Here is a 14,363-nt window from a genome sequence, read left to right as displayed (position 1 = left end):
AACAGGCCGTTCTGGAGAATTTGGGGCAGAGGTTCATCGTTGGCATCCAGGGAGTGTGTGTGCAAACTCTGGCATCGACCGGGATAACGTTGCTGGAGATTAGCTGTACACGCACGCACGCACGCACGCACGCACGCACGCACGCACGCACGCACGCACACACATGGACGGGGTGCAAAACGTACTCTCTCCCCATGCCTTCGGCCTGGTGGAGACAATAATAATAATCGAGGCAAAAGTTTGATATAAACTTGATATTCATTTAAAGTCATGTCGCCCCAGCCCTCGTCTACACTTTCAATTCAAACGTGTGACAGGATGCCTGGGTCACGTTGCCGCTCGATAAAGAAATGATTGAAAATTAAGCCACAGCGTTCGGCTCATTCATTCAGCGCTGATTGAACTGAAAATAGCCCTGCCTCCGCCGCCCGCGCGGCTATGACACACCGCCAACGTTCCTCCATCGTCACAGACGAGGTTGACAATGTGACAAAGGTGCGTCGCATTGGAGGACATTAGCATTCACCAGTTAGCATTCACACGCACGCACTAGTACTGGCATATACTGGCCAGCTTTGAATGGCAAAGAACATTCTCTTTGAAGGCATTGTCCCCTAAAGGTCTTTGTTTGGTTAAGGGACGTGTTTTATGAACTAGTTGTTACCCCAGAGAGACGTGTTGTGTTAACTAGTTGTTACCCCAGAGAGAAGTGTTTTGTTAACTAGTTGTTACCACAGAGAGAAGTGTTTTGTTAACTAGTTGTTATACCACAGAGATACGTGTTTTATTAACTAGTTGTTACCACAGAGAGAAGTGTTGTCTTAACTAGTTGTTACCACAGAGAGACGTGTTGTGTTAACTAGTTCTTACCCCAGAGAGAAGTGTTTTCTTAACTAGTTGTTACCCCAGAAAGAAGTGTTTTATTAACTAGTTGTTACCCCAGAGAGAAGTGTTTTGTTAACTAGTTGTTACCCCAGAGAGAAGTGTTGTGTTAACTAGTTGTTACCCCAGAGAGAAGTGTTGTGTTAACTAGTTGTTACCCCAGAGAGAAGTGTTGTGTTAACCCATTCTGGGCGGGAACCCCTTTTGGTGTTTTAACTAAGCATTATGTTATACTTTAGCTATTGAAAAATAGCAGATCTACAAGCTCACCGTGTTTTGTTAACTAGTTGTTACCCCAGAGAGAAGTGTTGTGTTAACTAGTCGTTACCACAGAGAGAATCTCGCCGCGCGTCGGTGTCCCGCGCCGAGAATAGCCTGACCTCGCCGCCGACGAGCAGATTGTGAGCATTAAAAGGTTAAGAGGTGTTAAAGGAAGGTGTTAAAGGTTGCTGCTGCTGTCAATTAGTTGATGGAACGCAGCTCTGCACCGGAGCGAGAGGCGCTAGATCAGCCCATACAGTGCATACACGAATGAATAACATTAAACCGCTATTACGTGACTTCATTTACAGCCAGAGTAAATGCTGTACATAAATAATCCACCCCACTGCCAGCGGCGTTACGTTTTTTCCACTCGCCTTTTTATGTAGTCACCGAGTATTTATCTGCGGTTTGATCGATGGACCGGTCGTTTGCTGAAGACGGGAGGCTTTGTCTGTGCTTATGCTAGGGATAGCATTCGAACTGGAGTAAAAGATGGTATAAGTAGCCTATGCTGCCCTAAATTCATATTTTTTAACATGTTTCAGATGTAAAACAAATCTTTTTTTGTGGCTTTCACCTTTATTTTATATATTTTATGGAGGGACAGACAGTAGGCTGACAGGAAATGGGGAGAGAGATGGGGGGGAAGACATGCAGTAAAGGCCGTCGGGATCGGGAGTCGAACCCGCGGCACACTGCCAGACTGGATTACCAGCCAAGGTGCCTGGACCACTGAGCCATGGCCCAGGCCTGTAAAACAAATCTGAGATGATGGATGGTGATGGTCGTCATGGAAGGGGGAACCTTCTGAAACCTTCATGGTCAAAGATAATCAAGTTAAAAATCTCAACCAAAAAAAAGAGGTCAAAATGACCTCTCAGTCATGCAAGTGCTATAGGGTCCGCTGGAAAAAAAACATGTCCCGCTATAAATCCATAGGAAATCTATAGGGAGGGAAGCAAAAAGATACAACAAAATAAAAAATAAATAAAAACATTGCAGGAAATAAACCGGGGACTGAGATTTTGCGGTCTGTCACACGTTTCTCTGTGTGACAGAGAGTGTAATGGTGACTCGTATGTTAAGCGAAGAGCGCCATCTAGCGGTAAACACCGAAAACACTGTTTTGTGATGTTTTACACATCATTGGCGCTGTACACGTCATTGGCAGTGAATGCGTTTATATATCTTGCAAAACTACGTCTGACTCTGAGTGGTTGCCCCCCCCCCCCTACCCCCACAGGTATTATGAGGAGTATTGTTCAGCTGCGACCTTGACATTGACATTAACACTATTGTGTTGCCATCAAACGTGACGTCGTTTAGTGAGTGCAGTGCCATAAAATAATTGCATCTGCTGCAAAGTGCTGGTGTTTCGGTTAACGAGCTCTCTCTGTCTCTCTCTCTCTCTCTCTCTCTGACTCTCACTCCGTCATTCTCTCTCTCTCAATTTTTTCAATTTCAAAAGGCTTTATTGGCATGATAAATATGTTCTACATTGCCAAACGCATACATACAACAAAACAAAAGTCAACATTGCGCACACAGAGACAACAAACATCCCAACAATAATGAACAACAAGCAATACACTCTCACTCTGCCTCTCTCTCTCTCTGACTCTCTCTCTCTCTCTCTCTCTCTCTCTCTCTCTGTCTCTCTCTGTGTGTGTGTGTGTGTGTGTGTGTGTGTGTGTGTGTGTCAGTGGCAGTGCTGCCTGCACAAGGGCAAATGCGATTGAAACTTCACATTCGAACCAGACCATGATGGTATGAGGGCAGAACCGTCACTATACACATAACATAATGTCCCTCGTCTTGTCAGTCGTGTGACTGAGGCAACTTTAAAACGTATATAAAATGCTTCATGGACCAGGGTCCCCCATAGCCGCTCTACAAGCTCACTCGTTCGGCAATTTTTGGCAAATGTTCCCCACAGAATAGGGACTCTTGGGTTTCAAGTGGTTAACAGAAGTGGCATACACCAGGCCGAAGGCATGGGAGAGAGTAGGTTTTGCACACCATCCGTGTGTGTGTGTGTGTGTGTGTGTGTGTGTGTGTGTGTGTGTGTGTGTGTGTGTGTGTGTGTGTGTGTGTGTGTGTGTGTCTGTACCAGCTAATCTCCGGCACCGTTAATTTTAGGGCTGTGACTCGATTAAAAAAAATCTAATGAATTCGAGGCATTGTAATTAATTACATTAAATTAAATTAATCCCATTTTAATCGCATTTGACTGGAGAAGCATTTCTTTTCAATTAAAACGGATTTTGGTATACGAGTGAATCAATGAGGGTTTTATTTTTGAGTGGTGTAAACCACTCCTACAACTGGCTTTGTTAGTTTGTCTGTCTGTCTGTTCGTACCAAAAAATGAGCATGGTTGCTATGGTCACCCAGTTCACACGGGTGTGATTTCATTACATCAGACATTACGTCAGACCACAGCTGATCAGTCTATATAAGACCTTACACCACTCAGTTCACACAGGTTTTTTTTAATATACATTTCCCATCATCCACTGGGCCAAGCAAACAGGTCTGATTGGCTTATTCTCAAGAGAAAGGCGATTAAAATGCGCTACATTTTTTTGCGCGTTATTGTTTCTGTAATTAATTAACCGAAATTAATCAGTTAACCCATTTAGACCTGAGGATGATTCTAAAAAAATGTCTTCTAAATCAGTTTTCTGAAAAAACCCTATCTTTCTATGTCAGTGGTGCTCAACCTTTTTCATGTCAAGGACCCCCAGAATTATCAGAATTTGGCCACGGACCCCCATCTAAAAATATGCCTTGAATGCGGGTTTAAAGTCCCCGGCCCTAAAAACGTTCGCTCTGAAAGAATATAAATTCCAAATTTGCACCACATTTTCACGCTTTTTCAAAAAATAGCAGCCCTACAAGCTTATAGGTCTTCTATTTTTCAATAGCTAAAGTATAACATAATACTTAAAAACACCAAAAAGGGTTCCCGGCCGCCCAGAATGCGGGTTTAAAGTCCCCGGCCCTAATTCATTTCCAGAATGTTGAATCTAACGATACGTTTGTGTGTGTTTTCCAGGATCCAGGTGAATGACCTGATCGTGGAGGTGGACGGGACCAGCCTGGTCGGAGTCACGCAGACCTTCGCAGCCTCGGTGCTCAGGAACACCTCGGGAAGCGTCAAGTAAGACACTCTACTGAACAGCGGCGGTGGCTCAGGGGTAGAGTGGCTGGATGGTAACCGCAAGGTTGCCAGTTCGAACCCGGGCTCCCCCAGAGTCACTGTCGAAGTGTCCTTGAGCAAGACACTGAACTCATAATTGCTCCTGATGTGCAGGTTGGTGCCTTGCATGGTTTATGCTGCCATCGGTGTGTGAATGTGTGCGTGAATGGGTGAATGTAATGCACAGTCTATGTAAAGCACCTTGGATAAAGGCGCCATATAAATGCACCATTTACCATTTAGTGTTGTTTTCGTCGCCTAAAACCAAGACGAAAAAATGATCGTCGACTACCTTTTTCCACTGACGGAAACTAAATGGAAACTACATGAAAACTAAAGCTATGATGACTCAAACTAAGACTAAATATACTGACGATTTCGTCGACAAATAAAAACTAGACTAAAATGTTAGGAAGGGACTAGTGGACGAGAGATCCAGTATAAGTCATTTTACACGGTTTACTCAGTTGCATGCTGAAAATAGCAGATCCACAAGCTCACAAGCGTGAGCTTGTGGATCGGCTATTTGCAGCAAGTGAAAGAAAAACCTCATTGCGACGGCATCAAGGCCCGCCAAAACACATTTTGTTCGACTAAATCAACTGTAGATTTAGTCTATGCTACAGTATTTAATACTACTACTAAATGATGAAATTAAATGATTACTATATTTACCCAGAGTATCTGGGCTAAGCTCAAGAACTTGTTTCCAGCCAGGCCCTGCTCATAGAACACATTTCATCGTAGTGGTTCAATGCCTTGTTCAAGGGCACTTCAGCTGTGGTAATTTTAACGTGTCGGACCGCTGATTCGAACTGGCGACCTTCCGGTATCAAGACCGCTCCGCAATCCGTTCGGCCACCGCTGCCACTACTACTACTACTACTACTACTACTACTAGTACTACTACTACTACTACTACTACTAGTCTACTACTACTACTACTACTACTACTACTACTACTAGTCTACTACTACTACTAGTCTACTACTACTACTACTACTACTACTACTACTACTACTACTACTACTACTACTACTAGTCTACTACTACTACTACTACTACTACTAGTCTACTACTACTACTACTACTACTACTACTACTAGTCTACTACTACTACTACTACTACTACTACTAGTCTACTACTACTACTAGTCTACTACTACTACTACTACTACTACTAGTCTACTACTACTACTACTACTAGTCTACTACTACTACTAGTCTACTACTACTACTACTACTACTACTAGTCTACTACTACTACTACTACTACTACTAGTCTACTACTACTACTAGTCTACTACTACTACTACTACTACTACTACTACTAGTCTACTACTACTACTAGTCTACTACTACTACTACTACTACTACTAGTCTACTACTACTACTAGTCTACTACTACTACTACTACTACTACTACTACTACTACTAGTCTACTACTACTACTAGTCTACTACTACTACTACTAGTCTACTACTACTACTACTAGTCTACTACTACTACTAGTCTACTACTACTACTACTACTACTAGTCTACTACTACTACTAGTCTACTACTACTACTACTACTACTAGTCTACTACTACTACTACTACTACTACTACTAGTCTACTACTACTACTAGTCTACTACTACTACTACTACTACTACTACTACTACTAGTCTACTACTACTACTACTACTACTACTAGTCTACTACTACTACTAGTCTACTACTACTACTAGTCTACTACTACTACTACTACTACTAGTCTACTACTACTACTACTAGTCTACTACTACTACTACTACTACTACTACTAGTCTACTACTACTACTACTACTACTACTAGTCTACTACTACTACTAGTCTACTACTACTACTACTACTACTACTACTACTACTACTAGTCTACTACTACTACTACTACTACTACTACTAGTCTACTACTACTACTAGTCTACTACTACTACTACTACTAGTCTACTACTACTACTACTAGTCTACTACTACTACTAGTCTACTACTACTACTACTACTACTAGTCTACTACTACTACTACTAGTCTACTACTACTACTACTACTACTAGTCTACTACTACTACTACTACTACTAGTCTACTACTACTACTACTACTACTACTACTAGTCTACTACTACTACTACTACTACTAGTCTACTACTACTACTACTACTACTAGTCTACTACTACTACTACTACTACTACTACTAGTCTACTACTACTACTAGTCTACTACTACTACTACTACTACTAGTCTACTACTACTACTACTACTAGTCTACTACTACTACTACTACTACTAGTCTACTACTACTACTAGTCTACTACTACTACTACTACTACTAGTCTACTACTACTACTACTACTACTACTACTAGTCTACTACTACTACTACTACTAGTCTACTACTACTACTACTACTAGTCTACTACTACTACTACTACTACTAGTCTACTACTACTACTAGTCTACTACTACTACTACTACTACTAGTCTACTACTACTACTACTACTAGTCTACTACTACTACTACTACTACTAGTCTACTACTACTACTAGTCTACTACTACTACTACTACTACTAGTCTACTACTACTACTAGTCTACTACTACTACTACTACTACTAGTCTACTACTACTACTACTACTAGTCTACTACTACTACTACTACTACTACTAGTCTACTACTACTACTACTACTACTAGTCTACTACTACTACTACTACTACTACTACTAGTCTACTACTACTACTACTACTACTAGTCTACTACTACTACTACTACTACTAGTCTACTACTACTACTACTAGTCTACTACTACTACTACTACTACTAGTCTACTACTACTACTACTACTACTAGTCTACTACTACTACTACTAGTCTACTACTACTACTACTACTACTACTAGTCTACTACTACTACTAGTCTACTACTACTACTACTACTAGTCTACTACTACTACTACTAGTCTACTACTACTACTAGTCTACTACTACTACTACTACTACTAGTCTACTACTACTACTACTAGTCTACTACTACTACTACTACTACTACTAGTCTACTACTACTACTAGTCTACTACTACTACTAGTCTACTACTACTACTAGTCTACTACTACTACTAGTCTACTACTACTACTACTACTACTACTAGTCTACTACTACTACTAGTCTACTACTACTACTACTACTACTACTACTACTACTACTAGTCTACTACTACTACTACTAGTCTACTACTACTACTACTAGTCTACTACTACTACTAGTCTACTACTACTACTACTACTACTAGTCTACTACTACTACTAGTCTACTACTACTACTAGTCTACTACTACTACTAGTCTACTACTACTACTAGTCTACTACTACTACTACTACTACTACTACTACTAGTCTACTACTACTACTAGTCTACTACTACTACTACTACTACTACTACTACTAGTCTACTACTACTACTAGTCTACTACTACTACTAGTCTACTACTACTACTAGTCTACTACTACTACTAGTCTACTACTACTACTAGTCTACTACTACTACTAGTCTACTACTACTACTAGTCTACTACTACTACTACTACTACTACTACTACTACTACTACTACTAGTCTACTACTACTACTACTAGTCTACTACTACTACTACTAGTCTACTACTACTACTAGTCTACTACTACTACTACTACTACTAGTCTACTACTAATACTAGTCTACTACTACTACTACTACTACTAGTCTACTACTACTACTACTACTACTAGTCTACTACTACTACTACTACTACTACTACTACTAGTCTACTACTACTACTAGTCTACTACTACTACTACTACTACTACTACTACTACTAGTCTACTACTACTACTACTACTACTACTAGTCTACTACTACTACTAGTCTACTACTACTACTACTACTACTAGTCTACTACTACTACTACTAGTCTACTACTACTACTACTAGTCTACTACTACTACTACTACTACTACTAGTCTACTACTACTACTACTACTACTACTAGTCTACTACTACTACTAGTCTACTACTACTACTACTACTACTACTACTACTACTACTACTAGTCTACTACTACTACTACTACTACTACTACTAGTCTACTACTACTACTAGTCTACTACTACTACTACTACTAGTCTACTACTACTACTACTAGTCTACTACTACTACTAGTCTACTACTACTACTACTACTACTAGTCTACTACTACTACTACTAGTCTACTACTACTACTACTACTACTACTAGTCTACTACTACTACTAGTCTACTACTACTACTACTACTACTAGTCTACTACTACTACTACTACTAGTCTACTACTACTACTACTACTACTAGTCTACTACTACTACTACTACTACTAGTCTACTACTACTACTACTACTACTAGTCTACTACTACTACTACTACTACTAGTCTACTACTACTACTACTACTACTAGTCTACTACTACTACTACTACTACTAGTCTACTACTACTACTACTAGTCTACTACTACTACTACTACTACTACTAGTCTACTACTACTACTAGTCTACTACTACTACTACTACTACTACTAGTCTACTACTACTACTACTACTACTACTACTAGTCTACTACTACTACTAGTCTACTACTACTACTACTACTAGTCTACTACTACTACTACTAGTCTACTACTACTACTAGTCTACTACTACTACTACTACTACTAGTCTACTACTACTACTACTAGTCTACTACTACTACTACTACTACTACTAGTCTACTACTACTACTAGTCTACTACTACTACTACTACTACTAGTCTACTACTACTACTACTACTAGTCTACTACTACTACTACTACTACTAGTCTACTACTACTACTACTACTACTAGTCTACTACTACTACTACTACTACTAGTCTACTACTACTACTACTACTACTAGTCTACTACTACTACTACTACTACTAGTCTACTACTACTACTACTACTACTAGTCTACTACTACTACTACTAGTCTACTACTACTACTACTACTACTACTAGTCTACTACTACTACTAGTCTACTACTACTACTACTACTAGTCTACTACTACTACTACTAGTCTACTACTACTACTAGTCTACTACTACTACTAGTCTACTACTACTACTACTACTAGTCTACTACTACTACTACTAGTCTACTACTACTACTAGTCTACTACTACTACTAGTCTACTACTACTACTAGTCTACTACTACTACTACTACTACTACTACTACTACTACTACTACTAGTCTACTACTACTACTACTAGTCTACTACTACTACTACTAGTCTACTACTACTACTAGTCTACTACTACTACTACTACTACTAGTCTACTACTAATACTAGTCTACTACTACTACTACTACTACTAGTCTACTACTACTACTACTACTACTAGTCTACTACTACTACTACTACTACTACTACTACTAGTCTACTACTACTACTAGTCTACTACTACTACTACTACTACTACTACTACTACTAGTCTACTACTACTACTACTACTACTACTAGTCTACTACTACTACTAGTCTACTACTACTACTACTACTACTAGTCTACTACTACTACTACTAGTCTACTACTACTACTACTAGTCTACTACTACTACTACTACTACTACTAGTCTACTACTACTACTACTACTACTACTAGTCTACTACTACTACTAGTCTACTACTACTACTACTACTACTACTACTACTACTACTACTAGTCTACTACTACTACTACTACTACTACTACTAGTCTACTACTACTACTAGTCTACTACTACTACTACTACTAGTCTACTACTACTACTACTAGTCTACTACTACTACTAGTCTACTACTACTACTACTACTACTAGTACTAGTCTACTACTACTACTACTAGTCTACTACTACTACTACTACTACTAGTCTACTACTACTACTACTAGTCTACTACTACTACTACTAGTCTACTACTACTACTACTACTACTACTAGTCTACTACTACTACTACTACTACTACTAGTCTACTACTACTACTAGTCTACTACTACTACTACTACTACTACTACTACTACTACTACTAGTCTACTACTACTACTACTACTACTACTACTAGTCTACTACTACTACTAGTCTACTACTACTACTACTACTAGTCTACTACTACTACTACTAGTCTACTACTACTACTAGTCTACTACTACTACTACTACTACTAGTCTACTACTACTACTACTAGTCTACTACTACTACTACTACTACTACTAGTCTACTACTACTACTAGTCTACTACTACTACTACTACTACTAGTCTACTACTACTACTACTACTAGTCTACTACTACTACTACTACTACTAGTCTACTACTACTACTACTACTACTAGTCTACTACTACTACTACTACTACTAGTCTACTACTACTACTACTACTACTAGTCTACTACTACTACTACTACTACTAGTCTACTACTACTACTACTACTACTAGTCTACTACTACTACTACTAGTCTACTACTACTACTACTACTACTACTAGTCTACTACTACTACTAGTCTACTACTACTACTACTACTAGTCTACTACTACTACTACTAGTCTACTACTACTACTAGTCTACTACTACTACTACTACTACTAGTCTACTACTACTACTACTAGTCTACTACTACTACTACTACTACTACTAGTCTACTACTACTACTAGTCTACTACTACTACTACTACTACTACTACTACTACTACTACTACTACTAGTCTACTACTACTACTACTACTACTACTACTACTACTAGTCTACTACTACTACTAGTCTACTACTACTACTACTACTACTAGTCTACTACTACTACTAGTCTACTACTACTACTACTACTACTACTACTAGTCTACTACTACTACTAGTCTACTACTACTACTACTACTACTACTACTACTACTACTACTACTACTAGTCTACTACTACTACTAGTCTACTACTACTACTACTACTACTACTACTACTACTACTACTAGTCTACTACTACTACTAGTCTACTACTACTACTACTACTAGTCTACTACTACTACTAGTCTACTACTACTACTACTACTACTACTACTACTACTACTACTACTAGTCTACTACTACTACTAGTCTACTACTACTACTACTACTACTACTACTACTACTACTACTACTACTACTACTACTACTACTACTACTACTACTACTACAGTACTACTAATGATAATGCTGGTTCTCTGATGGCTATGCTGGCCTTGGCTCTCTTCACCATGAGGTTCGTGTCGACCTTTGTTTGCGTACTACACAATGTGTACAGTCATGTCCACGGAGGAGCCAATAGGTTACAGAATATAATGTATGCATGGCGGTATGGAATGTGCCGGAATGTGCTCTGATGACTGAGGAAGTGTGGTTTCCTGTTTAAAGCTTAACAGAGACATTCTCTGTGGGATTTGGCCCTTCCATGATTAACATCAAAGCTCTCCCAGCATACACTGGAGTGTGTCTGTCCCACAGTGTGAGACCGTACACTTAACAGTGTCAGTGGTTTATCCATCCATCCATCTTCAACCGCTTATCCGCAGTCGGGTCACGGGGGCAACAGCTCCACCAGAGAGCTCCAGACTTCCCTCTCCAGAGCGACATCAGTGACTTCCTCCTGGGGGGGATCCTGAGACGTTCCAAGGCCAGTGAGTCGATGTGTTTCCTCCAACTGCGCCTTGGTCTGCCCCGGGGGGGGGGGGGGGGGGGGGGGGGTCTCCTCCCAGTGGGACGTGCCTCGAGGACCTCCCCTATAGGGAGACGCCCGAGAGGCATCCTAACCAGATGCCCGAAACAGCCTAAGCTGTCAGTGCTTTATTATACGGCTCAACTGCATCTCAGAGGAAACTATTTGCACATTTTACTCCACTATAAAACTCGAGTTACAAGTTACTTTGTTTGTGGATTTAGAATGATTACAAAACATTCGTTAGCCAAATTAATTTCAGTATCATGTCAGTTAGAGCGTACACTGCAATGCATGTCCACATCCAGCCAACATCATAATTGTGTGTAATTAAGATCGCTGTGGCAACAGACAGACATACATATACAGACAGACAGACAACAAACACAGAACCATCATTATGACCCAGACCAGGTCAGTTATTAACCCATTTAGATCTGGGAACGATTCTACAAATGTCTTCTAAATCACGACAGTTTTCTGATAAACCCCATGTTTCTAACTGTATGTTAGTCGTTCTCAAACATTTTCATGTCAAGGACCCCCAACAATATATGTAATTGGCCGCCGACCCCCTCATCTGAAAATATGTTGTTCCAGGGACTTCCCCAGAAGCAAAGATTTGAGTTAAAACGTTCACTCTGAAAGAATATTATATTCAAAGATTTGCACCACATTTTCGCGATTTTGTAAAAAATAGCAGACCTACAAGCTAGTGCCGCGCTATAAGCTTGTAGATCTGCTATTTTTCAACAGCTATAGTACAACATAATTCTTAAAACACCAAAAGGGGTTCCCGCCCAGAATGGGTTAAGTCCATTCTGTCTCTGTCTAATCAGTGGAGGAAGATGTAAACAGACTCGTTTATTTATGTAAAAATAGCAATACCACACAGTGTACAAAATACTCTAGTACACGTAACAGTCCTATCTTCATATGCCACACGTGTAGTATTATGTCTTAAGAAGTGGCTAATGTATGTTTTGTAAAATGATTAATAATCTAAATCTGCCAAGTAACAAGCAACTAAAGTTTTCCAATAATTGTAGTGGAGTAAAAAGTATATAAAAAGGAGGAGAAAAAAAAAGGATAGTACAAGTATCTCAGAATTGTGCTTAATCCATTTTGGGCGGGAACCCCTTTTGGTGTTAGCATTATGTTATGCTTTAGCTATTGAAAAATAGCAGATCTACAAGCTCATAGCGCAACACCGAGTGGCGCGCTGCGAGCTTGTAGGTCTGCTATTTTTGAAAAATCGAAGAACGACTGACACGGAAACATAGCTTTTTCAGAAAACTGTCAGGATGTAGAAGACATTTTTAGAATCTGATCTCAGGTCAAAATGGGTTAATCCATTCAGGACGGAAACCTCTTTTGGTGTTTTTTTATGTGCAGGCCTGATCATGTTATACTTTAGCTATTGAAAAATAGCAGATCTACAAGCTTGTAGATCTGCTATTTTTGAAAACCCGTGAAAATGTGGTGCAAATCTTTGAATATGTTCATTCAGAGCGAACGTTTTTAACTGAATTCTTTTTTACTTCTGGGGGGTCCCTGGAACAACATATTTTCAGATTGGGGTCGGCAGATTGGTGGGGGGTCCTTGGCATGAACATGTTTGAGAACGACTGGCATTAGAAACATAGGGTTTTTAAAGAAAACTGTCAGGATTCTGAAGACATTTTGGAGAACCTGGTCTCAGTCCTAAATGGGTTAACCACTTAGACCCTATTATGGTTGTCCCTCAGGGACACTGCTAGAGAAGTGTCTTTTTCTATTTTCTGTCGTGGGGGGGGAAGTTTTCGCAGAAAATGGCCGAGCGACAAGCCTGTCGATCTGCTGTGGTTTTTAAGTGCATAAGTACAGCATATACTTGAGTACAAGTACTTAAGTTACTTTCTCCACCACGGTACGTGTAATTAAAAGGTCCATGGTAACGGCAGCGCACACACACACACACACACACACACACACACACACACACACACACACACACACACACACACACACACACACACACACACACACACACACACACACACACACACACACGCACGCACGCACACATGCACGCACACAGGGAAACAAATCATAGTTAATCATTATGGGCCAGGCGAGGTCGCTGATTAAGTCTGCCGCAGAGTAGCCTTTCAATTTCCCCGGCGCTGACGGCTAATTAAGCGACCACAAACATGGCGTCCGTCTTGTCACGCGGGAACCTTGTAAGTCCAGCACTGTTACTGTTCGGGAAA

General features: G+C 39.9%; 1 protein-coding gene across 1 annotated transcript in view; it reads left to right on the top strand.

The window, feature by feature from the left end:
• The window catches only part of LOC306919574 (neurabin-2-like), a gene marked incomplete at its 5' end in the record, with an annotated part of 89,375 nt that overhangs the window by 45,106 nt on the left and 29,906 nt on the right, over window positions 1-14,363 (top strand). The window contains one exon of the mRNA XM_079532334.1: window positions 4,204-4,308. Within this exon, the coding sequence (XP_079388460.1) occupies window positions 4,204-4,308 (105 nt within the window). The remainder of the gene's footprint in view (window positions 1-4,203; window positions 4,309-14,363) is intronic.

The sequence above is a fragment of the Electrona antarctica genome (assembly GCF_951216825.1).
Source record: "Electrona antarctica genome assembly, contig: scaffold_26, whole genome shotgun sequence".
Taxonomy (NCBI): Eukaryota; Metazoa; Chordata; class Actinopteri; order Myctophiformes; family Myctophidae; genus Electrona; species Electrona antarctica.
This window is presented reverse-complemented; position numbering and strand designations above follow the sequence as displayed.